The sequence below is a fragment of the Xiphias gladius genome, chromosome 19, assembly GCF_016859285.1.
Source record: "Xiphias gladius isolate SHS-SW01 ecotype Sanya breed wild chromosome 19, ASM1685928v1, whole genome shotgun sequence".
NCBI lineage: Eukaryota > Metazoa > Chordata > Actinopteri > Istiophoriformes > Xiphiidae > Xiphias > Xiphias gladius.
The window spans coordinates 7,718,346-7,745,362 of record NC_053418.1 but is presented as its reverse complement, the minus strand read 5'-3'; the positions used below and the strand labels follow the sequence as shown (position 1 = coordinate 7,745,362).

At 39.2% G+C, this 27,017-nt stretch overlaps 1 protein-coding gene across 2 annotated transcripts in view; it reads left to right on the top strand.

Annotated features, from left to right (window-relative positions):
• The window catches only part of aacs (acetoacetyl-CoA synthetase), a 46,020-nt gene extending 19,909 nt beyond the window's left edge, over positions 1-26,111 (top strand). The window contains exons 11-19 of one of the 2 annotated variants that reach the window (XR_005709524.1): positions 5,409-5,473; positions 7,761-7,883; positions 11,650-11,763; positions 12,723-12,848; positions 13,223-13,292; positions 13,845-13,903; positions 14,374-14,576; positions 14,698-14,910; positions 26,020-26,111. Coding sequence is in view for 1 of the 2 variants with exons in the window: in XM_040155143.1 (XP_040011077.1) it covers positions 5,409-5,473; positions 7,761-7,883; positions 11,650-11,763; positions 12,723-12,848; positions 13,223-13,292; positions 13,845-13,903; positions 14,374-14,576; positions 14,698-14,835 (898 nt within the window). In the remaining variant the exon portion in view is untranslated. Of the gene's footprint in view, positions 1-5,408; positions 5,474-7,760; positions 7,884-11,649; positions 11,764-12,722; positions 12,849-13,222; positions 13,293-13,844; positions 13,904-14,373; positions 14,577-14,697; positions 16,866-26,019 lie in introns of those variants that run through there. The other variant, XM_040155143.1, reaches the window with a different exon arrangement.
• Positions 26,112-27,017: the final 906 nt, after the last annotated feature.

Here is a 27,017-nt window from a genome sequence, read left to right as displayed (position 1 = left end):
ATCTTGTACAAAATGGTGGTTCAGCACACTAGTGCTGGGTCAGAATGGGCTGCGAGTATGGTGGGAATAGCCGCCACAGGTCATGGCAGTGACGCAGCAAGTATTTGTATTTAAGTGAAAGAAACAGGGCCTAAATCCTTCTAAGAAGAAAATCAGTCACAAAATGTATTACAATAAAGTGATCCGGTAACATGGATGTCAACATCAGTAAATATACAATGGAAAAAGGAGATTTACTGAGACTCTCTACCAGGGCCGTAGTGGGATCAAAATCAGCAGTATTCCTGCGTGAAGCAAGGAAAAGGTTAAAGCATTTATACTTGTGATAGCTACCATGTATGTACGGGACTTTAGAGGTTCCTCTGTTTTTTTTCTGAGGCTCTTCTTGTCTTCTTTTCCATCTTTTGTCCATTATGTGTTGGGCTGATATGATAGAAAAGATTCCTCCCATACTCTCGTACCATCTACTGTATGGAAATCCTGTCTTTTGCTAATGCCAAGCAAAATTTTCTCCTCTTTGGAGGAGATAACTACAGATAAAGTTCAGCAGATTGCGTCTTGCCAGCTTAGTGACAGTTTTAGCAAAGTGGTCATAACATTTTAAAATATCTCCTCGTTTTTCAAGCTGCGTCTAAATCTTATAAACTGGAGACTCATGTCTTCACCAGATCTTCTACAAATATTCTTTGCTCACAAACTAAACAGCATCCATACTTGTTTAAAGTACTAAATGCAGCATATCAATTTACTGCATATATATAAAAAAAGAACATTACCTCATTAATTTTGAGACATAAGCCTGTACTCTGTCTTTTTAATTGTCTTCCAGCAGGTTTAATTGTAGCTCAAAAGGGGAATGCTTTAGAGCACAAAATAGGAAAGCTTCACAATACTACATGACAGAAGGAAAGCGAGAAAGTGAGTAGTGATGGGAAAAATGACAAAATCAGAGATAACAAATGCTTGTCAGGGAGGTGGGCTGAGTATCAGAATTCTGTTTGTGACAGGAAGCAACAGGGCTCATAGGAAATGAGTTTAATTTTAGAAAGAGTAGCACTAAAAATACAGCTAGAATGAGATGGAGGCATTCTATCATACTCATCATTTCACCACAAACTTCACCAAGGTAGCCTAATAAATTAGGTATGTATTGATTTTCAAAAAAGGTGTAGTGCTTCATACTTTAAAAACTGTTCCTTGTAGCCTCCTGCACCGGAGAACAATTCTTCTCGAGGTGGAGGAGAAGTGTGAGAGTGGCTCGGAAAAACATGCACCGACAAGCGGTACTTCAGTTGCTACATCGCAACACTCATAGAGACGCATTAACGTAATAACTGCTCGGAGGTGCTCTTGTATCTGATTGGCTTTGAGTGTCTCTTATTGACTCTGTAGCTTCTAGTAACAGGTCTCCCTTGAAACAGATACACAGGTACATCTACATATGCAGGCACACAGACTCACAAACAGAGCCTCACAGCTTCTCCTCCACCCTCCATCCTAAACACCCAATTAGCGGCCACACCCTGCCACCTGCCTCCAATCAGAATAGAGTGACTGTTTCCATGGTAGCTATCAGCGAAACAAATCCAGATGCGGACGGGGGGTCAGAGATGATGGATGGAATGGAGAGCGACTGTGTGAGTGTGCAGATGACGAATGGGGTCTTCGTCTTTTGAATTTATGCGTTTCATCTGCAGTATCAGGTGGCTATCAGTGAATGTGGAGAACAGATATAGACCATGTCTACTCAACTTTACAAAACATACAAAACGTCTACATATTTACACACCCTTATTACTTAAATATAGGTGCTTATACACAGTACAATCTAATTTCTGTTTTTTGTAATTCATTTTTGTGATATCTTACCTGTAAATAATAAAGAGATTGGACCTTTTTGATAATTGGAAGCGAACAGGGAATGGAATTTTAAAAACGGAAAGAATAACTTTCAGAATGTGAAATCGAATCGACAGTAATAGTAATTTTATTAACTTAAATATTCATTTATTTCATTATTTTTTTTCTTCTTTTTGTTAATACTTAAGCAGTATTTAGTTCCTTTTTGTTTTCGTATGTGGTGCTTTTTGTGCATGTTTTCTTTCTGCTTAAGCAAAAATGTAATGTTGTAAGCCATTGGAAATTAACTCTTGCAATATAGTATAGAAAATATAAAAAAAATTTAAAATATCAGATTTAAAATCAATGAAATAAAAGATAAGTGAAACGGCATTACAGTATTTTGTATTCTATTATTCTTTCCAAAGTGTTTGAAGTTCCATAGATAAAAGGGTGGAGCGCTATGATGATATAACCATGAATTAAAAGAAAATTTGTGAACTGAAGATATTGCCATACGGTTTACACTGGTGTGTATAATGGGTTATTAGGCCCTTATTGGCAATGTTGCAAGTCAGTGAGCAGAACAGTTTGAAGGCAAAATTGTACTTTAATGACTTTTGCATCAATGTGATAAAGTACTTTGATTGGTCACACATCTAATTTGCTGGATCAACCAAAAACAGACATTAGAGTCTGGTTAATCCACAGTGTCCACAAACAGATTCTCAATAAATCAAGGTTTAGGTTTAAAATGACTTATTATTTGACATGAGATTTCAAGATAACGAAACTTTAGCAAATGGAATGGCGAAGGGTGAGGCATGCAGAGGCAGCATGGACAGGAGGTGCACGTACCATTCACTTCATTCCATGTCAGATATTACTTCTTGGGTACTTGGGACCTTTGCCCTTTCACGCAATCTAACCCCTTCATTCACCCTGTGAACAACCTGTATTAACATTAATCGATTTGAACCTCTGAGAGCAAATCACATCTTTCCCTGCAAACCAATTCCTGGTTATTGACCAATCAAGCATCAGACAGTTGTTTTGTTTCCCAGTGACAGATTCTTTTTTATTCTTGATTGACAGACATGGTTACCATAGGGATAGGAGGCAAGTTGATTGATTTTAATGTCAGCAAAAATAACTTGAAAAGACAAGAAGACACAGACTGAGACGAACACACCCATTCACAGAGGCAGACTTTAAAAGGCCCTTTGTTTTAAAATTAAAACTGCAGGGGAGCACAGAAGTGACGTTTTGTCACTTCTTGCCTTCCACATGTTGTCCAACTGTTGTCAGCTGTCAGGGTGACTTCCATTCACAGAAGAAAGCACCTTCCAAAATCATTTCATTTCACTGTTGGTGTGTGCAAACATCCTGTCACTACATTCTCCTTTGAACTATTTCCTTGTGGAACATTTACAAAGGAGACATTTTGTCCTCTCATGCTAGACTGACCATTATTGTGTTTGACTCTTTTTTTTTTTCCAGTTGAAAGTCAATTTCCAATCAGTTTTCTTCTTCACATTTCTTATCTATCCATTAAGGGTTGACTGAGCACACAGGCTCTGTTTCAGCTACACATTGCTTTGCATTTACACAGTGCCACACTCTCCTCTCCTGGGAACTTTCTAGTACAAACACGATACTGAGTAGCTCCACTGGAGCAGATGGGATTAAGGGCAAAGGCCGTTCAATAACTGTTTCCCTTTTCTGTATTTTTTTACATTCAGCGCAGAGACATTTAAATTATGCCCTGTCATGCACGGATTCAGGGCAACGAACGGAGCATGGAGTCAGTTCAGACTGAGCATTGAAGTCGCACTCACATTAAGCTCCTTCATTCATGCGTCACCATTAGTGCCTCATTCATCAGCTGTTTTGATACCAGCTGAATAATAACATCGAATCGTATTCATACAGGTGTAGTAGGCCTTTATAACGCTCTCACTTCTCAGCCCTCACTCTTACTCTGCCAATATAGGCCGGTCGCTGCTGTAGCTCCCTTCACCAACCAACCTCCTCCAAATGTGATCAACCTTTTTGTAATTTCGACTTAACTAAGATCTGATGTTGATGTGGGTTTATTAAAGGGGATTTGTTTCCCAGGGCCAAATTCTTCACTTTTACTCCCAGTTGCAAACTTGGGGATAAAAGCTATTTATCAAAATTCTGTAGACTCAAAAATGCTCGTAAATTTGAGAACTTCAGTTTAAGAACAAGACGGGTCTCTTAAGTGGGTAAAAAATTAGATCCTAGATGCAGAGACAGAGGTGAGCTCACACCTTCTAAGACAAGTTTTAGAGTGATACTACAAAATATTATTTTCCATAATGAATAATATGATATGTAAAGAAATATGTATAATTCAGACTCAGGTAGTTTTGGCTTTTCACTAATCATGTTTGACTTGAACATTTTATAGGTTGCACATTCCATTTTAGCCAATTCCCTATCATTTCATCACTATTTATACTGTATATATACAGATGCTAAAGATTTCAAAGTTGTTGTTTTTTTTTTGTTGCCAAATTTAACTGTATAACCATCTACTGTATATGGTCATTTCTGTTTCTGACTGAATTTTTGTGAATCCTGACCATTTAGATTACTCCACATATTTCCTAGCCAGGTAGGTAGGGTAGGCTCTGAAACATGATGGCTTACTCGCTAAAGTAACCCAGGAGCCAGACCTTACAGCCACAACTACTTAAAATCTAAGTGAAGTGTTGCAAAAATGTGACATCACCTCCGAGGCCAAAGTGTAGAAGTCAGTGTACTTGTGCAAAGCTGTGTGTTAGCTGAGTGCCCCCTGATGACATGATACCGTAATACATTATAAGGTCACAAGGGCGGCGCATCCGTGGCAAAGGTGCGGCATTCTCGTGACAGGGTGGGACACTTTCAAATGCTACCACTGTATTTGCCAGCATTTTTTTTTTTTTTTTTTTGGCAGGTGGAAGAAGCATTTTGTTGTGCTCATGTGGCAAACAATGGTTCAAGATAAAGTCATAAGACAAAATCGAAAACATACACACTGGAAGGTGCAAAAAAAATAACCAAAAACATTCGGGGAATAGAGGATGGTGTGTTGAAGAGTTGTTACTTGTTTAATTTGAATTGACACAATCTAGAAATTCGAGTGCAAATGATAGTAAAGCATCGAAAAAGACAAACCAGATTGCCATGACACTTGGCAACAATATTCATACCACCCAGTGGATGATTCATAATGTTTGCTAATTTGGCTCTGTTGTTTAAAGTTTCTGCTGTCACAATGCAGAATACAGTACGTGTATGTAGGAGGACAGTTGCGATGGCTGTCATTGTTGGCAACACTGACACAAATTCTGTTTTGTTTTTTGTTTTTGTTTTTTTTTTCTCCCCAAAATACTGTACATCATCTTCCACTTATGGGAAATGGAATTATGTTTATTTTAATGTTGGAAAAGAATGCTTCACTAAGCCTTTACATTACACTTAAGAAATCAGTTTCTGCCTTTTCTGCCTTTTTCTTCTCGTCACTGTCATTACTTATTTTTTTTTCCCCACTTCTCCAGCATCACTATCTTTGGTACCGGGGCCAAGTGGCTGTCTGTGCTGCAGGAGAGGAACCTGAAACCCGGTGAGTTGTGGTAGCAGATACAATCGTGTGCGCACCTACGTGAGCACGCACACAGACATCCAGAGACACACATGGGCGCACACAAATAACAAGCAGCAATCGAGAGAGAAATGCATTCACCCACGCACATCTACTCTGTGAGAATGGAACCTGGAACAATAAGAGCAGATGGACACGATTGTGATTATAATACTGATGCTGTTTGACTCCAAATGTCCGTTATGCCATTTACTGTGTCAATCAACAGTTTGCCCCGTGTTTTGGTGTTTGACACTGAATCGAATGGATAAAAGTGCTGTTAAGATAATTCATATGAGTCATGAGCCCATCTAATTGCTTTTAGTGTCACAGCTCTCTAGAGAGAGAACCAGGTCTCTCCACATAATCAGAGTTGTGCCAGTGCTTATTAGCCTTCCTGTTAACCTTCATACATGCCGTTCTCACTTTTCTGTTACTGTGACACAAAAAGGATGTGTAGAAGTTCAAGCCTAAAATTATTGCTGTTTTTGCTGTGCCTTCTATAACAGTACATGCTGTTCTGTTATGGAACAAAGTACTTGACGGTTTTTCAAATTGTTAGGCTTCAATCCTTAATTTGGTGCAAATTCAATTCATCAAGCAGTGCTTATTTTGTGAGTATTCAACTTTTATACCTGGTTCACACTAATGGCAGTGCACTTCCTGTGGGTGGGGGGAATGATAAAATACCAGTTAGTATTAGTTGCATAAGATTGCCTTTGGTTTACATAATTACATATCAAAGCTTTTGCTCTTTTATTTTTTTATCTCCTCTCTTTTTTGTTTGTGTCCTCCTCTTCATCCCCTCATCTAAACTCTCAAAATGTCCTCCTGCTCCCCTCATCATCATGCAAATTACCAGTTATAACTAATGCAAAGGTCTTGTTTCCTACTGGTCCTTACCTTTTCTTATCCTCTCCATTCTCTTTCTTTCCCATTTCCTTTTGCTTCTCCCCTCCTCTCCTCTCCTAATGTTAAATTAGCACTTATAACCAATGTTTATTTCATAAACAGTTGCTGTGTGTCTCAATTCCCACTGCGCTGTTATAATCACCACAAATCTTTATTCATGGTGCCTGCTTTGTGTGTGTGTGTGTCTGTCTGCAACTTGTAAATTAGCTAACCACATTCCCAGTTCTCTGACTAAACAGGAAAGCGTGAAAAACAAAATGTCCACAAAAAACCTTTACTCTTTCCCTGCCTGTCTGTCTGTCTGTCTCCGCCCCACCCCCATCAGTCAGCCAACCACTTGATCCAGTTGGCACCGTGTGTGTGCCTTTGGATGCTTATTAGAGAAAGAGAGCATAGGGGAGATCTGTTTATTGGTGTGTGCTTGCGTGTGCGTGCACAAGCGTGCCTCCGATAGGCTGGGGAGGGTAGGGGGAGCTTCTTCACTGGCTGCCCCAGCGGAGAGGCCCTTTTCCCTGGGCTGACATTTGGACCGGACACCTGGAGGCATGGTGGGGGGGTAGCAAGAGTTCCCACTGTGTGTGTGTGTGTGTGTGTGTGTGTGTGTGTGTGTGTGTGTGTGTGTGTGTGTGTGTGTGTGTGTTTATGTTTATGGGGTGAGGGTTCGTTGCTTTAAGCTTATTAGTTTGCATGGTGTTATTGGCTTGTGGTTTGGGCGTGTGTGTGTGTGTGTGACAGAGTGCGTGCGCATGGATCTGGGGGATGACAGCTAAAGGTTTGTGTGTTTTGTGTGGTAGTACATGTAAGCTTGTATGCTGTGTCAAATCAGGGCGGCATACTGCATTAGCACAACATTTAGGGATGCACCGAGCCACAGCTGTTCATAGAAGCAGGCTCGTGTTGAAACTGTTTTTGTGTTTGTGTTGAAATGATTGCTAACTGTAACTGGGTAACATTTGAAATTTTTATATGCTGTAGCCACAACGATATCTGAGTTTAAGCATTGAAACTCAATACCAAAACAATACCTCTACAAAACCTTTTATCTAATAAAATATGCAAAACTTCTTAATGAATCTGTGTTTAGAGCACAAAATATCGGCTCGAAAATTACGTAAACAAGATTGAGAATCTGATCAAACTTTTAATGCCAGTTGTTAATACTTGATCATTTTCCAAACCTGATGCTAAGGGAAATTTTGGTTGATTTCAAAGAGTTATTTAGATCAACCAAATAAAATGATATGCAGCACTGACAAAGAAATATACTGCACACCCGTATGCAAGTGATTTCTGATTCATCTTCTTGTTTTGTTTTTGTTTTTTGTAATTTTTTTTCCTCTATCTCTTTCTCCCACAGCGGAAACACACAACCTCCAGTCTCTCCACACCATCCTGTCTACTGGCTCGCCTCTCAAACCTCAGAGCTACGATTACGTCTACCGCTGCATCAAGAGCAACGTGCTGCTCGGCTCTATCTCAGGTGACTGACTGATACAGACCCTGCTGGGAGACATTTAGTACGTTCTCTAATAGCTTAGTTTCATCTGAGGGTACAAATAGCAGCAGCTTTTCCAAACATTGTTTGTGTCTCCCACATTAACACAGGCAGTTACGCGCACAGATGCAAAATAGGCTCACAAAGCATCTGCGAAAACAAACACAAAAGGACTGACACATAGAAAGACAATTCCGAAAAATAAATTGTATAGAACTGTACATTTTCCTCACCGCCCACAACGACACCACACACTCGCACACACAAACACGGTGGTCCTTTCAGCCCATTGTTAATACTGACAGGGCAATAGAATGCTATCTGTCTCTCTGTGAGTCCTGAAACGTTTAACATTTAGCAGAGCCTGGGTGACTGACGTATTGCAGACAGACACACACATACACAAACGCATCAAGTGCTCGCACGCGCACACACACACACACACACACACACACAGACACAAACACACACATGCATGCGCACATATTGAGTAGCAGCTCGGTATGTCACTCTTGCATACGCTGACAGCACCAAAACCCTGTGAATGACAAACGTAATGGGTATAGCATTTAGCTTCAAAATGCAAACGTGCACACTTGCAAAGACACACATGCTCACAATGACATGCATGCAGAAAGACAGGACACAAGCATCAACTGAAATGTCAGCCACAAGGCCGAAGTCTGGCAAGAGATGAAGAGAAAAAGAGAGGGGGCAACAAAACAGATCATCTCATGTTATTTTTTTGTTGTTATAAAATGCTGCGTGAAATTAGGCAGTTATAATAATGACCAAGGCTGCAGCTGATCTCCACTTTATCACTTATTCACTATTCTCTACATAATAGAGCACTCAATAATAGTTCACAAACTCGGTAAACTGGGTTTTCAGACACTTGTGAGTCATCATTTTGCATTATCACTCAGAGGTGTAGTGCTGCACACTTCTATCAAATGTGAAGACTTCACTGTGGGGGTTTTAGCAAAAAGTAGTGAATGTAACATTGACACTACATTTCTCCTTAGGTTATTGTAAATTTTGAGGTTGCTACGTAGTGCATAAAAGTTATACTTAAGGTTCTGATGGATGAAACAGCAGATAAAATACATACTGTATATAGTATACCGTATAGTAAGCAGAAAATAGGGAGTGATTTTGGACGCAGCCCAAGTCTGACGGGGCAAGAAACACAAGTAGACACTCATACAGAATTTTAACACAAATGTAATGGGTATATATACCCAAACGTAATGGGTATACGTTAGGCAGAATTATGAGGAAGCAATTATTTGATTGGAGTGGTGGCGGGACTTTTTTTTTTTTTTTTTTTTTCAATTTTAATTAATGTGAAATTATCCTTTCAAAATAAGTTGGGTTTTTTGTTTTTGTTTTTGTTTTTTTAAATCAAAGGACTAGTTCTGTGTGAATGTGTGTGGACATCAGGTAGTGTGAGCTCATGTACGTGCCTGTGTGTGTGTGTGTGTGTGTGTGTGTGTGTGTGTGTGTGTGTGTGTGTGTGTGTGTGTAAGTATGTGAGTGTGTTTTCTACAGAACAGCATGTCCTGCCCCAGTCAGTTGGCTTTTCATGGCCAAGGGCAACAGCAGGTTACAACTCTGTTGGCTGCCAACCGTCCTAACCTTGACCCCCGAGGTCAACACTCTGTTCATGTCTGTGTGTGTTCTTGGGATTTATCACAGCATATGTGACTGACTGGTGGTCATGGTCACATATGTGATGGACACCTTCGCCTGTTTCATCCTGTGTGACTGTGCATCTCTGAGTAAACGCGTCTGCAAACGTGTGCTTGAGCTAAAAATGTAAATATTTTTATTCGGTTTTATGAAAACTCTTTCTTTAAGATGTTTTGTATTTCAGGACATGCATTTGTGTGTGTGTTATCCCGTCAGCAGGGATTTCAGACTCCCATCACTCCTCATCGGGGGATTTTAACACTTTCATTGCTGGAATCCCGCCATCTAATATGCCTCCATCTGACTGCCCATATGTCACTCTTCTACTCCCTTTTTCTTCCCTTCTTGTCTCTTCTCTTCTTTTCTCTTCTCTTCTTTTCTCTTCTCTTCTCAATAAGGTGAAAATCCCTCATCTTCTGTTTTTATTTTTCATCACGCCGTGTGGTTGAGTTTTCTGTGTGTTTGCGTGTATGCACAAGTATTGAATATGCGGTTGTGAAGTCTTCTTGTGACTTTCATTATGAGCATTCTTAAATAATTCATTTTTGAATATATGAATGCTTACGTAGGTTAGCTCGTTGCTTTTTTTGTCTCAGTTGGTGGCTTTGTCTGACCCCAAACTGTGCCAGAGGATGTTCAAAGCACTTACACCTACACAAATGAAAGCAGACTTGCAAATACACATTCCCACAAGCATATACACACGAACTGGGGGGTTCAAAAAAAATCTCTTTCTTCACTGTTCAGAATAGTCAGTGCTGTTAAAAAACATCAGTTCAGTGTGACAAGTTACCCTCTTGTGTATACACACACAATACACACAAATGCACTCTAAATGGCTTATGGAAGGCATCCCAAGAAAGCATCAGTGGCTTTTGGCTTAAAATATACATTTTCGTGTCTGTGTGTGTGTGTGTCTGTACCCACCCATTAAAGTGAGTGTAATAATAAAATAATTGTGTGCCTTCCCACTATAGGCGTGTGTGTTTAATCAGAAGGCAAAGTTTCCACTTCCTCCTGGGAGCCAATTAAAGCTCAATAAAGAACCTGGCAGAAAGAGAACCACAGAGAGAGAATGAGTTTAAAGAACAGAAAGAAAAGCAAGTGAGATGGAAGGAGCAGTAGAAGGGCAGAGAGCAGTTGAGAGGAAGCAAACAAGATGGATGGATGGAGTCTGGTATACAGAGAGGGAACGAAACAGGGAAGTAGAGATGGAACAATGGGAGGGGAGATGAATAGAACATGTCAGAAATAGTAAATGATTGGAAGGTAGAAAGAGACAAATGGATATTGTGGCAGAGGAAGTGTGTGTGTGTGTTTGTGTGTGTGTTTTATGACAGTTTTAGGAAAGTGCTGCAACAGAGTAGAACTCCTATATAGGTCAATGGAGGTGGAGCAGGGCACTAACACTGCCAGTTTGTGTTGCCAACATACCAGATTGATACCAACACGAAGTTTAGTAATGTCTCTAGGTCAGTGCTTGCTGATGTTTTGCTTAGTTGCCTGACACGGGTACGCTCCTGTACAATGCAGTACAGTACATTCCAGGTATTATAACTTGAATTAAACAAAGTGGGAAGTGTATGTTTTCCATTTGAGAAGGGTCCTCATGTTAACGTTGAAAAATGTGTTGATTGTGTGATTAGTTGGCTGTCAGACAATTGCCAACAATTTCTTTTAGCTCTATTTTACACTTCATTAACTCCTGAGGAAAGTATGTGGCTGCCTAGCGGCAAGCGGTAACCAGGAGCTAATGGAAGCTAAAAAGTTTTGTAGAGCTGCGGAGTTGGGATGCTAATTCTCTGGGGGTTGGTCATTATGAACAACTGATTTCACAATACATCGCTTTATTTGATTCGTGGTCAGCATAAAATGTATTGCTTACGAGGCATGTAAGGACAGACATGGTTAAATTTTAGTAAAATAGGGATATATATTTTTTTTCTTTTTACTATGCAGACTCCACACCATAATTTGAAGTGAGGTGTTTCGTTTCAGCCCATCAACCAGCTAAATCTTTCCCGCTGTGTGTCTGTTTTTCTCTCACCTCTCTTCCCAGGTGGCACTGACATCGTGTCATGTTTCATGGGTCAGAACCCAACAGTTCCAGTGTACCGGGGTGAGGTCCAAACAAGAAATCTCGGCATGGCTGTGGAAGCCTGGAGCCTTGATGGTAAGAGTGCGTGTGAGTGTGTGTGTGTGCATGTTCAGAGTGGATGAATTAATTAGAAACTGAATACTATTGCTCTTTCTTTCTGTTTAGCCAAAACTCTCTAGCTTTCAAGGGATTTGTGGCACAATCTACATTGACAAAAGGGTCTACGGATCATGGAGAGGTTGTAAGGAAGTTGCAGGTTTGAGTCCGAGGATGAAATGTAAAAATATTGAGGAAAATTAAATACGAGCACATTTTAAAAACTGCTGGGATGCCCTTGAGCAAAGTTTCCATCTGCTTCTGGAGCTGTTTGGTGGCTATCAGAATAAGACTGGTTTTACTTAGTTGATCCCATATGGCTGTACCTGTATGTGTTGGCATGAATTTGAAGCTAGCCATGGCTGAAACATTGCAAGAGTAATTAATGAACTTTTCCTGGGTAAAAACAGGTAAACACTTCAGGGAAACGCTATTTTTTTTCATTAATAGTCCAAACGAAAAAGAGTGAATTTTATCTTGCTGGGAGCCTTCAAAGCCCTTTATGTTTTTCTCATTGATTTAAGTCCCTTGTTCCCCAGCTCCCAATCCCTGTTGCGAGCTGTACTGGCGTGTCTCCACCACCTCAAAGGAGAGTGGATTGAGGGATAATTTAAAGGCAGTTTTGTAGGAAGGGTTTGGGATTATTTTAGTTGGTCTCTAAGCCTATAACACCATCCGGAGGGAGGAGGTGAGGGCTGGGTGAAACCACACACTGAAGTGTGTCAGGTTCTCTGAGTGTGGGATACATTAACCAGGATTTTTTGTTTGTTTGTTTTTGTTTTTTATCTGAGAATGATTTATACCATATCTGTGTAGGTGTGTGTTTGTGTTGGATGTGTATCCAGGTGTATGTGTGTGTTGTGGCAATGTACATCTGAAGCCTCTAACTTTATTTTGCTTCTGTGAAATCTGTGTGTGTGCATGGTACGTGTGGACAGGTAAGCCTGTATGGGGAGAAAGTGGGGAGCTTGTCTGCTTCAAGCCAATCCCCTGCCAGCCAACACACTTTTGGAATGATGAGAATGGGAGCAAATACCACAAAGCATACTTTTCTACATATCCTGGTAAGTACATAAACATTATATGCAGTATACATATAAAGAAACCAGAAAAAAATAAACACTGGTACAATACAATGCTGTACCATACGATTGCCCTGTAATAAATATTGCTTAAACCCTGTACTGTTTTTCCATTACTGCATGTAACATGACAGCATTTAACATATTTCATATTATTATTATTATTATTATTATTATTATTATTATTATTATTATTTATTATTAAAAAAATTAGATTCTCGTTAGCTTTTCCTCAAAAGCTCTTGTTTTTGTTTTTTCATTGCATGTATTGTTTTTATTGTGTATTTTTCTATTACCAAAAATTTCTGCACAATAAAAACTTTTATATTAAACTTAATAGCGTACTTTCTCTCTAGGTGTGTGGGCTCATGGAGACCACTGTAAAATCAACCCAAAGACAGGAGGCATTGTCATGCTGGGCAGAAGGTCAGCCATTCACTGTTAAAATAAAAATTGTTTTATCACTGTAGTTTTAATTGATTCTTTTATTTAGAGTACGATGGAAATGGACATATTTAAATATTAGATGCTAGTCTGTTTAATTTCTTCCACTTGAAGAGAATGAAAGTCATTTAAAATGGCCCTTTTTTTTTTTTGCCTGAGACTTGGCACAGCACTACATAATATTGTTCAGAAAGCTTGGTAGTCTGACACTTATGCTGTTTTTATGGTACAGCATGGGATTGCTTTATATCAAAAAACACTAAAAGAGGGTTCAGTTCTTCCGGGGTAAAGGGAGATAATCTGAAAGTACAGAAAGATACACATACGGAAAGAAATAGACAAACATATAGTTTCATTATTGTATCTGTATAAAGAAAGAAAGACTAACCATTTTCGAGAAACTGAAATTGTTTCTGTATGCTGGTAGATTGTGTATCGCCATTGCAGTGTCTTGTACTCCATGATGTATGGCAAGACAGCTTCCCAATGACAGACACTAGGGTTTTGAATCTCGCAGTTGTGTTTCTTCTGCAGTGATGGTACATTGAACCCCAACGGAGTCCGATTTGGCAGCTCGGAGATCTACAACATTGGTGGGTCTTGAACATTACAGGTGAATTAGGGTGTGGGTGTAAGAAAGGATGGAAAGAAATGGCAAAGGCATAAAGCTTAAAATGAATCATGGTCCTCTTTATGTCTGTGGAAAAAAAAATTTTGTCATCCCATCAGTCATTTTCGGAGTTTGTTCATTTGTCATTATTTGTGGAGCCAACAGAATGTAGCAAAAGTACAATTTCTTCTTACTTCTCGCAACAAGAATGCTGTGTTTAGTTTTGTGTGCTTAGTTTTGAAGTTATGAGTGGCGAAACATTTTTCTCTGGTCTCTGCCATGTCCTCAAACTCCTCCAACACGCCATCTTTTCCTCTCCTCCTGTCTTTTCTTCTAATAGTACTCTCTTCACCTCTCAACTCCTCCCCTCTCCTTGCCTATGTCTGCTCTCCTCATTTTTGTTTTGTCTCCTTGTCCTCCACTCTGCACTCTCCTTGCCTCTCCTGTCTGCAGTGGAGGCGTTTGAGGAAGTGTCAGACAGCCTTTGCGTTCCTCAGTACAATGCCAACGGCGAAGAGCGAGTTATTTTGTTCTTAAAGATGGCACCTGGTAAGCCCTTCTGTCCGGAGTTGGTGGCGAAGATTAAAGGAGCCATTAGAAAAGCCCTGTCTGCCCGACACATCCCCGCTCTGCTGCTGGAGACCAGAGACATTCCTGTAAGAGAAATATGAATATAAATCAGATATGAAGAAACCTGTCGGATTATCCTATTACAATGCTTACAACTGTGAGTCATATCTGGTTGTAATGACAGCCCTTTTCTTCATCCCTCTGCAGTACACCATCAGTGGTAAGAAGGTGGAGGTGGCTGTGAAACAGGTGATTGCTGGCCGGGAGGTGGCGCAGAGAGGGGCTTTCTCCAACCCTGATTCGCTGGACCTCTACAAGAACATTCCTGAACTGCAAAACTATTAGAGAGGACCTGCAAAAAAAGAACCATCTGATGAGAATTCAGCTCTGTTTTTAAATGATCTTCATTCACATTTACAGGTACAGGAATACATGCAAAGTGCAGTGCAAGGGTAGTTTACAAAGGCACCTTGAGCTTTTGTACAGGACATGAAAAGAAATATTTATCTCAAAATAACGCTAAAATCGTACAAATAAGTTATATAGAGAATAATAAACCTATGGTACAGTCAGATGAGACTTGAAAACATGAGGTGTACTGCTCCATAGGCTAGTTTACAATCAAGTGATCCAGTGATCCAAAGCTGAATCCAAGTAAATGTTGAACTGGATTCAGCTTTGGATGTAATATGAAGTGCTAAGAAGTCACTTGTGAGCAAGCTCATGCTCTGACGCCACTGACAATGGAGAAGTGAAATTTAGCATTAAGCACTTTGCTTTGGCTTCACAGCCTGATTGCTATCAGCTAGTGAAGAACCATATCTCTCTGTGTCACCTGCTTTATCCCCAATGTTGGTTCTGAGTGGGTCCCAGGCTGAAAATCCATGGAAGTGTGCAGATAGACACACACACACAAACCTGGGATTAACACCTCAGCGTGGCTCATATCACCATATCATTGTAATGTGGTGCGTCTTTCTGTATTAAATGTGTATATATATGGATACATATTTTGTGGATCGTGGAACATTATAATTATGCCTTTTAAAGACAGTGACCCAAACCTGTTAACCAATGTTATTCACAGATTCTCGTGGGTTTTAACAGGTCACAAGATGTAGTTTGATTAAATGAACCCGAGATCCCAGATGAAACAAAATTTACTGAACATTTGTCCCAACCTAAAAGCTATTGGACTTTTGTGTGTTACATGCTCAATCCTAGCCCTAACGTTGACTCCATTTCATTCATGACGTCTTTTAGCCACATTAGCCCTCACTTATCAAAGTTGTTTAACAAACGTGTCAAGTCAAAATCAGGTGTGATCTGAAAGTAAGCAAACGTTCATATCACCAGAACAGCCTGTATTTATTAGTTCCATATCAATGTTCCATGTTTGTCATAACTCTCTGTACCGATACAGAAGCAACATTTTCTTACTGGACTTACTAATTTTTTTAAGGGTTCTTCTTGTTTGTCTTATAATTCAGCCTTTGTCACTTGTTTCCGTATTTTAAGCATGTTTAAAGGTATGAATGTGAACAAGGCACGTGGAAAACTCTGCATTTCATCTTTATTGTCATATTCACTGCTTAGATTAGATTGGTTACATTACTTCTTCCCCGTTGAGTCTTTGACCACTGGTATTGCTACATTGCTATGGGACGACCTGGATCCCTGTTTTGTTTGTTTCTTGTGCGCACACACGAGAATGCGAATGATGGGATAAACTACATATTCCTCCCAATGGTGTCACACTTTCAGCTTTTCAAGGGGTTTATGAGGTGGGAAATTAATTGAAAAAACAGAACTTTAATTATTTGGAAGACAGCTCAACGGGGTGATTCTCAAACTTGCATAGGTTCTCGAGGAGTCAAGGATCATAATGCGATAGCTGTACACTTTGCTCTTTAGTACTGTATATGTGACATTGTCGACGGTGAAATCTGGTGAGAAATGGCTGATCTGCTTTTCCATTATGTAGTATGCAGTATGCATGCAGGTTATGCCTTTTTTTTTTTTAATTTCTTTTTTTTTTTAAATTTTTATCCGCAGCAAACATTATAATAGGCCAAGAGTTTGCAAACATAATCTTTTTGTCTTACATGAAAATAATAAGTCAATAGTATTTGGTCCTTCCATGTCCACCTTTAGTGAATCTGCAAGTGTATTTTTTTTGTGTCTGGATCATTTGATCTTTCACACAACGGCATGATGATGAGGGTCATTGTCTAGGTCTAGTTTACGTTGGAAGCTGACAGCGTCATGAACGGATGTGAACTCTTTTCACTTGCTCACCTTGGCAATTTTTCAGTGTGGAGTTTTTCAAGGATATATCTGCATTGAAAACCGAGAGTACTAAGGGAGATTTTTTTTTTTTTTTTTATTTCGCGCATTTCCTGGACACAGCACACGTGTAAGGTGTACACAGGAGTTTGTCAAAATTTGTGCTTTTTTTTTTTTTTTTCTCCCCCCCAGGTTAACTGAAATATTTACCTCTGAATTCTGAAACATATACCACCAGCAATTCAGAAGTCCATTCATTTTCTTAGAGACAGATATTCATTCCTCGCGTCTTTGTTTGTGGTGTATAGCTTAACCTTCAGGTGTCATCGCCGTCAGCGGCCAATAACATACTATTACTGAATCAGCACTGATGCTACAGCTAGCAGCTTGAGATTTTACGTCCTGAACATCTCAGCATGTGAACTTCTGCTTTAGGGTAAAGAACAAAGAACTGACAGAATGGTGCAGTAATAGAAGACTGTGTGCTTGCGTCCGTGCGTGCGTGCGTGTTTGAGTAAATGTCTGTATGTGTTTTTCTCTGTTTGTTTTGTTGAGTGTGTAGAAGTCAGTCATTTTGACTGACATCTACTTTAGGAATAAACTTGGCAGTTTTAAAACTCCCTTTAACCTTTATAAGTGTGAATGCTCAGCCAAACTTCAAAACATAAGAGAGGAAAGTATAAAAATAGAAAAAGTGAGACTTGGAGAGTCCAGTTCCTCAATGTAAAAAGTCTCTTTAATCTAGTTTTCTGGTATTTTATTTATTCCTACCTTCAGTCATTCAAGAGGAGATAGGAGGGTGAAGAGAGAGAAGTGATGGCTGCAAAAATGAGCAGAGTCGGGTGAATGTAGGAATGTTGACAAATGAAAAGCTGAAGTGTTTACCCAATTAACAAATAATAACCATCTGATGAACATGAGTGGTAAGCGCCGTGCAATCCCCCAGAGAGGCTGTCTGTTGATGTATGATTCATCCCAGTTGTCTCATAACGGAGCACATCACAAACCAGAAAATGACTTTGTTAACAACTTGATTGTACACTCTGTACTTACAGGGATTGACGGATAATTCACTCTCGGTGCAATCAGTTTAAAATGTAAATTTAAACTGCACAGACTAATGACAGACTGTTTATTCTTAGGTTCTTTATTATAAACTGACCTGTGGTGCTTACTTGACGGTTCGCCCTCCATACTGAGGAAAATTAAACATTTAAAGTGACTGCACTAGAATGTGACTGTCTCCCCACAGGGCAGAGTCCATGTATTGCGTAAATAGACTTCAAAGTGCCATTATTCTTAATTTTTCAATTAAAAGCAGGGTAGTTTGGATAGATTACACACAAACTAGAAACATATTGGAAATGGTGTCTGTTTTGTCATCCATTATGTTTCCAATGGGGTGTTTGAAGCCTGAATTTCTTCCTTGCCTTTATTCTCAGTTATTGGAGCTAGAAAATCCAAATTTGAAGGCAGCCAGGGTGTGTTATCCTATCAAACACGGCAAAGGTGCCCAAGAAAGATTATTTTCAGGACTGCTATTAATTTCACTATCGTTTTATCTCTCAGTTATTGTTTTTATCAAGCAGTTAATAATTCTACCTATAAAATATTAGAAAACGATGAATGCCCAACACAATCCAAGATGGCCAAGATGACATCTTTTTGTGGTTTTCTGAAGATGGTCAATTTGACAAGAAAACAAAGCAAAAAAACGTTTGTTACCACATGGCCTTATTATGGAATTTTATGCAGCAGGTGGTTGCATATTGGGGAAGATTGTGCCTGGTGTCAAAAGTAAATGGCCGCTCACTTTGCTGGGCACCAGTTGACAATGAGTAAGTTACCTCGAGCTAACAATCTTTTGTCAAACTGTTATTTCGCTGGTACTGGTGAATGTTTGATCTTTAGGGGTGCTGGTAGGCGAATTTTGTTACCTTTGGACAGAGCTAGGCTAACAGTTTCCCCCTGTTTCTTTGTTTATAAGTTTTGTTTGTTTCTATGCTAAGCTAAGCTAAGTGGCTACTGGCTCCGGCAACGTATTTACTGTACAGATTGCATGAAACTTCTCATCTAATTCTCAGCAAGAGAGTAAATAAGCTTATTTCCCAAATGTTAAATAATCACTTTAATGGAACAATAACATACCACTATAGTGCTATTTTAATTTAGAACTGACCTTTTACCAGAGTGTAGAACATACTACACTCACTTCGAGTTCTGATGAATTCATTATGCGCTCCTCATTTATCCTCCAATCTCAGAAGTTGGAAACTTTCCCACTTCCCAGATGTGTTATTGTTCCTTTCTTTTGTATCCTATCTTCCATGTCCCCAATTATCCTCTGGTGACTGTATTCACTGAATCCAACTCCCTCCTTCTCACTCCCTTAGGAGACTTGTTAAATCTAAATTGGATCCCAAAGAGACTTTCTCCTGAAAGGCTGATCACAACATCAATCAAGAGCTTCCACAAGCTTTACTTCTGTGCTGACGTCTTGCTGACAGGAATGTAGCAGAGACATGTTTAATCTTGAAGTGAAAGGGAATCATGTCACCTGCTCGCTGTCATATTTAAATCTTTGGAAAGAAGCCTCCATTTTAGTCTGGTCAGAGGACACAGGCTCACCAAAGGGAGTTTAGGAGAAAGGGAATGCTTTATTTATTCTACATGCTTTTATGTAATCTGGCAGCAATAATCCATGCAGGGATTCAGTAACTGTGGGTCAACAGTTACTTACAAGCAGGGAGGGGAGGAATCTTTCTTGATGTCTTTCTTGAAGTAAACTCACAGCACATGGTGGTTTCCTTCTATCCATTATTGGTGTCAAATCATGAACAAGTCTCTGCCCACCTAAGATGGTAACGAAATAAATGAAACATAGTTTGCTGCACTTCTTGCACACGTCTGCTTTGTTTTGATGTACGCTAGCGGCACGGCTCTAGGAATGGCGATGTGGGTCAGTCTGTAAGTCGGTCCACCGCTTTGGTCCTGACTGAAATATCTCAGCAATTATTTGATGGATTGAAATGTTGTACAGACATTCATTGTCCCCAGAGGATGATGCTGACAGACTTTGGTGATGTCTCCCCTGAGGTTGACATTTTAGCTTTTTAGTGATATATCTCAATAACTATTGGAAGGTTTTCTATCAAAGTTCACGTCCCTTCCTGATGAATTGTAATAACTTTGGGGATCCTGGGATTTTACATCGAGTACCATCATAAGCTCATAATTTTCATTTGTCCACTACTTTGGTTTTGACCAATTGCAAAACGAATGATGTTCTTTTACTTTATTGCTACTTAGCAAATGTTATCTATCCATCTAAACTAAGATGGTGTACATAGTAAACATATATGTTAGTATTGTCATTGGGAGCATATTAGCATTTAGCTCAAAGCACCACAGTTTTGTTTTGTTTTGTTTTGTTTTGTTTTTTTTTTTTTTGGGGTTAAATTTTATCTCACTTTTTTTGCTATCCTTTTGAATGAAAAAATGAATATTTATGGATAAATAGCTATGATTTCAGTGCTATTTCTGTACGTCGATTTGTGTACACTTTAAATTTTGCTTTCGATTAAACTACATTTAAAAAAAAATGTTTTTCATAAATTGCAGAAATTAGACTACACAGTCAATAATGTGAATAATGTTTGGACATATATGTTGATTATGTATGGCTGATTGTGAGTGTTATCATATATTATTAATACAAAAAAAACAAACAAACCAGAGGGAGTAATTATAGCCAGGGAGAGTAAAAGAGAGGATATTCATTCAGTGGATATTCAGTGATCAAAATAAAGTGGCGTTAACAACCAATTTGCTTTGTTTCCTTTCCGTTCCTCACACAAACACGCTGACAGTGGCTTTTATTTCATATTCACTGTCAACAATTTGGTTGACAGTCTCTCTAATAGTAATTCTTTCAAGTCCCCCTCAAGCATATGATTTTCAATTTGTTTCGAGTGGTCATTTAATTGACTTTAAGACAAGAAGCAGCTAAAAGGAAAGGAATCTCTACTGAGACTTCTGCTTGTGTAGAGTGGTTCGAGTCATTTTCAGATTCCTCTATCGCTGCAGAGGGAAACGATGTTTTTGTGTCTTCTGGAATGGCATTTGTGACTTTATAAGACATTAAAGTTGTGCTGTAATAGAATATAAATATAAATTTGATAGATATCATCTGGAAAACTTGTGGAGTGATGAGTCATTTGTTTAAAAAATTTGTGCTTTTGCGACTGCAGTCTTCTGCATTTGGCAACTGGTGCAGGTTTTCAAACATATCCCCAATCTGCTTCTTCAAGCTTCAACTTGTCTACATATCAGTGTCCTCTTTACAGATGATGTTGACTTGTCAAATAAGGGAAGTCAAATACTTTCAAAAATAAAAAATAAATAAGTTTAAGAAAAAATTTATTTTTATATATATTCATACATATTATAAGCGTTATGGTTCCTTGGCCTTTCCAGTCACATCTGTTTCATTTCTATTATCTTGTTTTATGCTGTTGTGTGTGCGTGCAAATTAAATTAAGCTGTTGTACGTTGGATGACCAGTCTGTTGTGAAATAAAATTTGTTTCCTCGAGGCCTATTAAAATCACTGATTACATAAAATCTCCTTATCGATATGTTCAATTGGATAATTCAGGCCATAAAGTCTTATTTTCTTAAAAGAACTAAAAAAATCTGCCAGTACATTAAGAATATTTCTAACTTTTGTGCAATCCAACATGAAGTGTTTTCAACATTTTGTAAAATAGAGTTTAATTTTTCTTTAATTCAGTGCAGAGCTAGATTGAAATGGTCTCAATGCACTTTTGAGGAGAGAATTATCAACAGATATGACTTGATAAGATGGAGACAAAAGAGCGCAGACAAAGGAAGAGGAAGATGAAAATTCGGGCAGACGGAAAATGTCTGCAGGTACAACTCATTGCTGGAGTTGTACCTGCTGTGTCTGACCATCATGATGAATCAGCGCAGTGTATGGGACATTCCTGAGACACAATAAATCAATAATTTTAACTTCTGTATGCTGTTTCAGCGTAGTTGTATATTAAGATAATTTCTAGCAGACACGGTTGCTGTACACAACTGCAGAGGGGATGGGAAGCAGTTAGTGGAGGGTACAGCTGATATACAGTAGCTTCGGTTGCTATATGTCATTTGAAGCTGCTACTATTTTGTAAATTTATGTCTCCATGGTTTTAGTCCAAAATTGCAAGGATTTTTAACTTAATTCCCATAAAGATGCATAACTTAATCAGCAGAACAGTATGCATCACTAGCACATTCGATTGAAGCATACAGTAGTCTGAAAAGGTCAGATCAGATCAATACCACAACGACATACTTTTCAGATTGTTTTTTGTGCCAATGCACTCTAAATTTATGCTTCTGTATTTTCAAAAACCATACAGTATTCCACACAAATGTGTGGATTACCATGGTTTTACTGATAGCATACAGGAACCGTAAGAATTGATAACCTTAAGGGTTTTTCTCCAGTGCAGAGCAAAGAATGTCGGGTCACAGTTCAAACAGCAGAGAGAGAACACTAAGCTGTGACTTTGTTAAGGAGCTCAGCACGCTGCTACGAACATGTGAGAGTCTCCTAAATTGGAAAAAAAAAGTACAGTTTAAAATGAGAACAAGTGAACAACCTGCAACTTCGCACACCAATGCTGAACCTTGCTCCTTAAAAATGACTGCAGCATCATCATTATATTACTATGACCCAAGAAAGATCATGTCAAGTGTAAGTAAAAATAATATGGATTTATGTTAACTGTTTAAATAAACAAATGTGGATCACTTGTCATTTTAATCGTGTTAATCTGCCGTATATCTTTAATTTAAAGTGGAACTTCAAGCATAAACTCACATTTTAAAGAAAATCTTTCTTTGTATTTTTGTAGCTTTAGAAAAGTGAAGAAAACTACTTGAAAGCTACTGAGTGGTTCGCAAACAAAATTCCTGCTAATTTCAGGCACAAGCCCTCCCTCTGTGACCTCTGTTCCTTGTCATCCGTCCACTACTGTACCTCTGTGTAAGTCCAAAGCCCGGTATTCCCTTTATGCCCTGCAGTTGTGCCTCTCATCATCCCCTGACCTCCGCACTCACCTGTGCACCTCGTGGGGATGCACCTGCTATCAGTTCCCTCATCAACCCCTCGGTATACGGGCTGTCTGCTTTCCTTGAGTTGCCTGCCAGATTTTGCCTCTGCATTGCAGCACCTGCCTTCCTTTTTATGGCCATTTAAATGGCTTTTTGGACATTTCCCCCCTCTGCCTTTTGTTCAGGTTACCTGATCTGACTGCCTACCTCTTACAGAACCCCACTTTTGATCATCGTCACAGTAAAATATGCTTTTACCCTACCTGTCCACGTCTGAGTCATGCATTTGAGTCATCTGCCTGTTTTATTGAACCATTACAAGTAATTTATCTTGCAGTCATGCAATTTCTTTGTCATCTTCATTGTCCTGAAAATGAGGAATTATGAAAATCCATCTTAACTTGAGTCCAGCAGTGTCCTTTTCACCATTATATACATTTCCGCAGCTATTTTTAGGCCATCTGAACAATGACTTTTTCCTCACTGTTAGCTGACAAGTGCCTGACGCAGAAAAGTATTCCGTTTAAGTACAAAACATCAAGGTATCCCCATAAGGGCTCTCAAGCGAACACTGTCTGAAGAATCAGACTTTGTGATGTTACGCCACAGTTTTCACAAGTTTTTATTCAGCTCTCTTAAAATGCGATGATCGGAGGAAGCCGGCATCACTTTTAGTCATTTTAGTTCCACGTGGAGGAGTGTTCTGATCCTGGGGTCTTTGCAGTTGTCCTCTGCCGCTTCCAATTACAAATAGTTAATGCTCTGATATAAAATAAGTCACTTTCCAACTTGCTTGCCTGTATGAAAAAACCTCCCTGTGAACTGAAAAAAAAAAAACACAGTAGAAAGGAGTCAGTCTGACCTATTTCCCAAACCGAAACAACCTTCAATAATTTTTCGGAATACTGTTACACAGATTTACCCAAATGTACTCTTCATTTAAAAAAGTACACGAGTGTTAAGTGAACTGTGTAAAGAAAAATACAATCTTGACAGTCTTATCTGCTCAGGTCTTTATGAAGATCTTTATTTTCTCTATGGGTAGAATTGATACTCTGATGAATCCCAAATGACTGGATTTAATTGTGTCCTCCTTTTTGTTCTTTGAGGGAATATTTTGGTTGAGATTGGCTGTCTCAATTCTGCACTTTTAGGTAGAAGAAGATGCAACTTTTGCTGCTATAAAAGAACGAGCACATGGAAACAGAACAGTCGGATATACCTAAATTCTCCTTCTCCGTTTCTCCGTCTGCTTTTATCAAACTGCTGCAGAGAGAGATGTCGGGAGCAGGGGGAATGGAAGGAAAAAGAGAAAAACAGGAGAAATGGGGGGGGGGCAGTATATGAGAGAGAGAGAAAGAAAGAGCCTAATAATCAAACTGAGACAGGTGATGCAAGATGGCGCAGTTGAGAAACAAGAGGGGGAACCTAACGGGGGGGAGAAGGTAAAGGAAAGGGAGCGAAATGAGAGCAAAAGAGATGAATCATATTTGAAGTCACAAGTATAAGCCTGACGGGCTGTACGCCACGAAGATTTTGATTTTTCTCCAATTCCACTTGTCAATCTCGCTGTCTCTTTTTGTGGGATTGTTCAGCTGTAGGTGGTTCCCTGCTTTGTTGAGACAATCGACGCTCACTCTATGTCCCAGCCTGATTTGTGTTCTTGGAGTGCACTGTGTGTGTGTGTGTGTGTGTGTGTGTGTGTGTGTGTGTGTGTGTGTGTGTGTGTGTGTGTGTGTGTGTGTGTGTGTGTGTGTGTGTGTGTGTGTGTGTGTGTGTGTGTGTGTGTGTGTGTGTGTAGGCTATTTGCGGCGTATCTCCTCATGAGCTCCCGAAGACGACATTGACTTTTTAAGTGCATCAGTTTAACTCCCTGAAAAATCCTGGCTCTCATAAGTGACAGCAGAATCTGAGAGTGTAAAGTGAGAGACTGATTGGTTCAAATGTGTTGGAGGCGGCAGTGATACAGTTTTTTCTTTCCTCACACTTTGGGATTAGTTCTATGAAAAACAGTTTATGAGTGGGACACATTTCTGCACTTTAACTAGCCAAGGAACAACACCTTCACTCTCTTCAAGTCTGTATGTGTGTGTGTGTCTGTGCGCGTGTTTGTGTGTGTGCAGTGAATAATGCAGGACATCTATGCATGTTGGAGGACCTGTACTTAGATATGTTTACATAATTACTATCCCTTGTTATTGGAAGATTCTTGCTTACTCAAAGCAATTATTTAAGAAATATGCTCCACATTCAGCCTTGCATTTCAATGGGAGTTTATCCTCACATTTTTTACTGTGGAACTCCCAACAAATAATATGTTCAGTGTTCACACTTTGAGCCTTTTGAACAGTTACTGACAAAATAAAAAGTGTCAGACTCAAATTGTTTTTGGTGCCATATCTGCTCAAAACACAATTATTGTTATTATTCGAAATGAATATGGTCTGTTATCATGCAACAAGCCAAAAAATACTCTGCTAAATTCTGCAGTTTGTCTTCTTAGATCAGTGCAGAAAACTGTGAAACAAAAACAAAAAAAATTCTGCATATTCCATTTGGGCTTACTTATCATTAAACTAACTTACAGCATCCTAAACAGAAGTAAACAGGTGGCAGACACAATGCCAAATCAGAATATTTGCAGAATACAGGTACGTCAAGACTTACAATCTTAAAAACGCTAAGAGCATATGTAGCCACATACAGGAGCATACAGGTACATATATAGGAAATGGGTGGATGTACCGTTTACTGACGGTACTGTTTACATGCACTCTTGTGTTGCACCGATCTATACACTCTCATTCCTCATCCGGGATACTTATATTGTATTTCTGACAGATACTTGTACTGTTTCAGTTGCCTTCCACTAGTTTGTTTAGCAGTTGTACTGATCCATTTGCTAAAGTTAATTTGACAAAGCCGTTATATGTAGACCACAGCAGAAAGAATATACTGTAAACAATGTAACGTTGCTGTGGCCAGCTGTGCATGGGGCCATCTCAACAGCTGTTCTGAGTACATTTTACACCTGGAATTTTAGCACAAGAGCACAGTACCCTTCGGGTTTTGTCAAAATTGGATCAGCAGTCTCTGAGATTTCACATTTGATTGACAGACAGACAGACACAGCTGGATCCATCCAAGGGAGACAGACGGAAACAGACAGACGGGCGGACGGATGCATGGATGGATGAATGAACGGCATGGGAGAAGGCAAAACCCGGAGTGGTAAGGAAGGCAGTGTTGAAAAGGAAACTTTGAAAGAATAGTTTTCTAAAGGTGCCAGCTCCTTCACAATGGAAGAAGTTGAACCGCAGCACAACTACAGTTCCCTGGAGAGAAATATAGTTTTGTTAACAAAAGTTACCCAGAAAAGTAGTTCATGGTCCTTTTTAAAAATAATCAATAATATTTGCAGTTGCACCATGCAACAAAACTAAACACCCCTATGCAATGTTACTAAAATGTTAAATGATTCAAAACTGTGTGATCTTAAAATAATTGTATTGTGTGTATTTTTATGTTGAAGAGTAGGGTTAGGGTGGAAACTGCTGTGTCCACAGATAGTCCAACAAAAGTCAGTACATCCAGGGAGTGTACTGATTTTTATGACTTTAATTAACATGTATTAAATGTGCATGTAAACGCACTTTCAGGCTAACATTCATGCACTACACACTCCAATGGAAGATGTCAGCAACAACCTGAATAGCAAACAACAGCAACAACAACAACATTTTGCAGTTTGTCACTGGATGACATCAACTGTACACATTTCAGTATAGCCTAACTACAACCACCGACTACAAATTGCGAGTCCAGCATACTCCTAGATGTATTGTGTGCTACTTGTACGCACATTAATGTAGACCTACAACCAGTTTATTTGCATGTTGCGACGCTCTCCATCACAACTCCACGTTTTTCTAAAGACTAAAGGGTGGGATGAACTGCTTTCACATTCCTATACTGTAGTTTTGCCCAGTTTGGGTTTTTTAAATTTGACCTCTGTTTAACTGGGAAAGCCAGAAAGGCCATTGTAATGTGAATAGCATTTCCAACAAAATACAGTAAGTAACTTTCAAGATTGGCGTAATGTTACATCCAACAAAG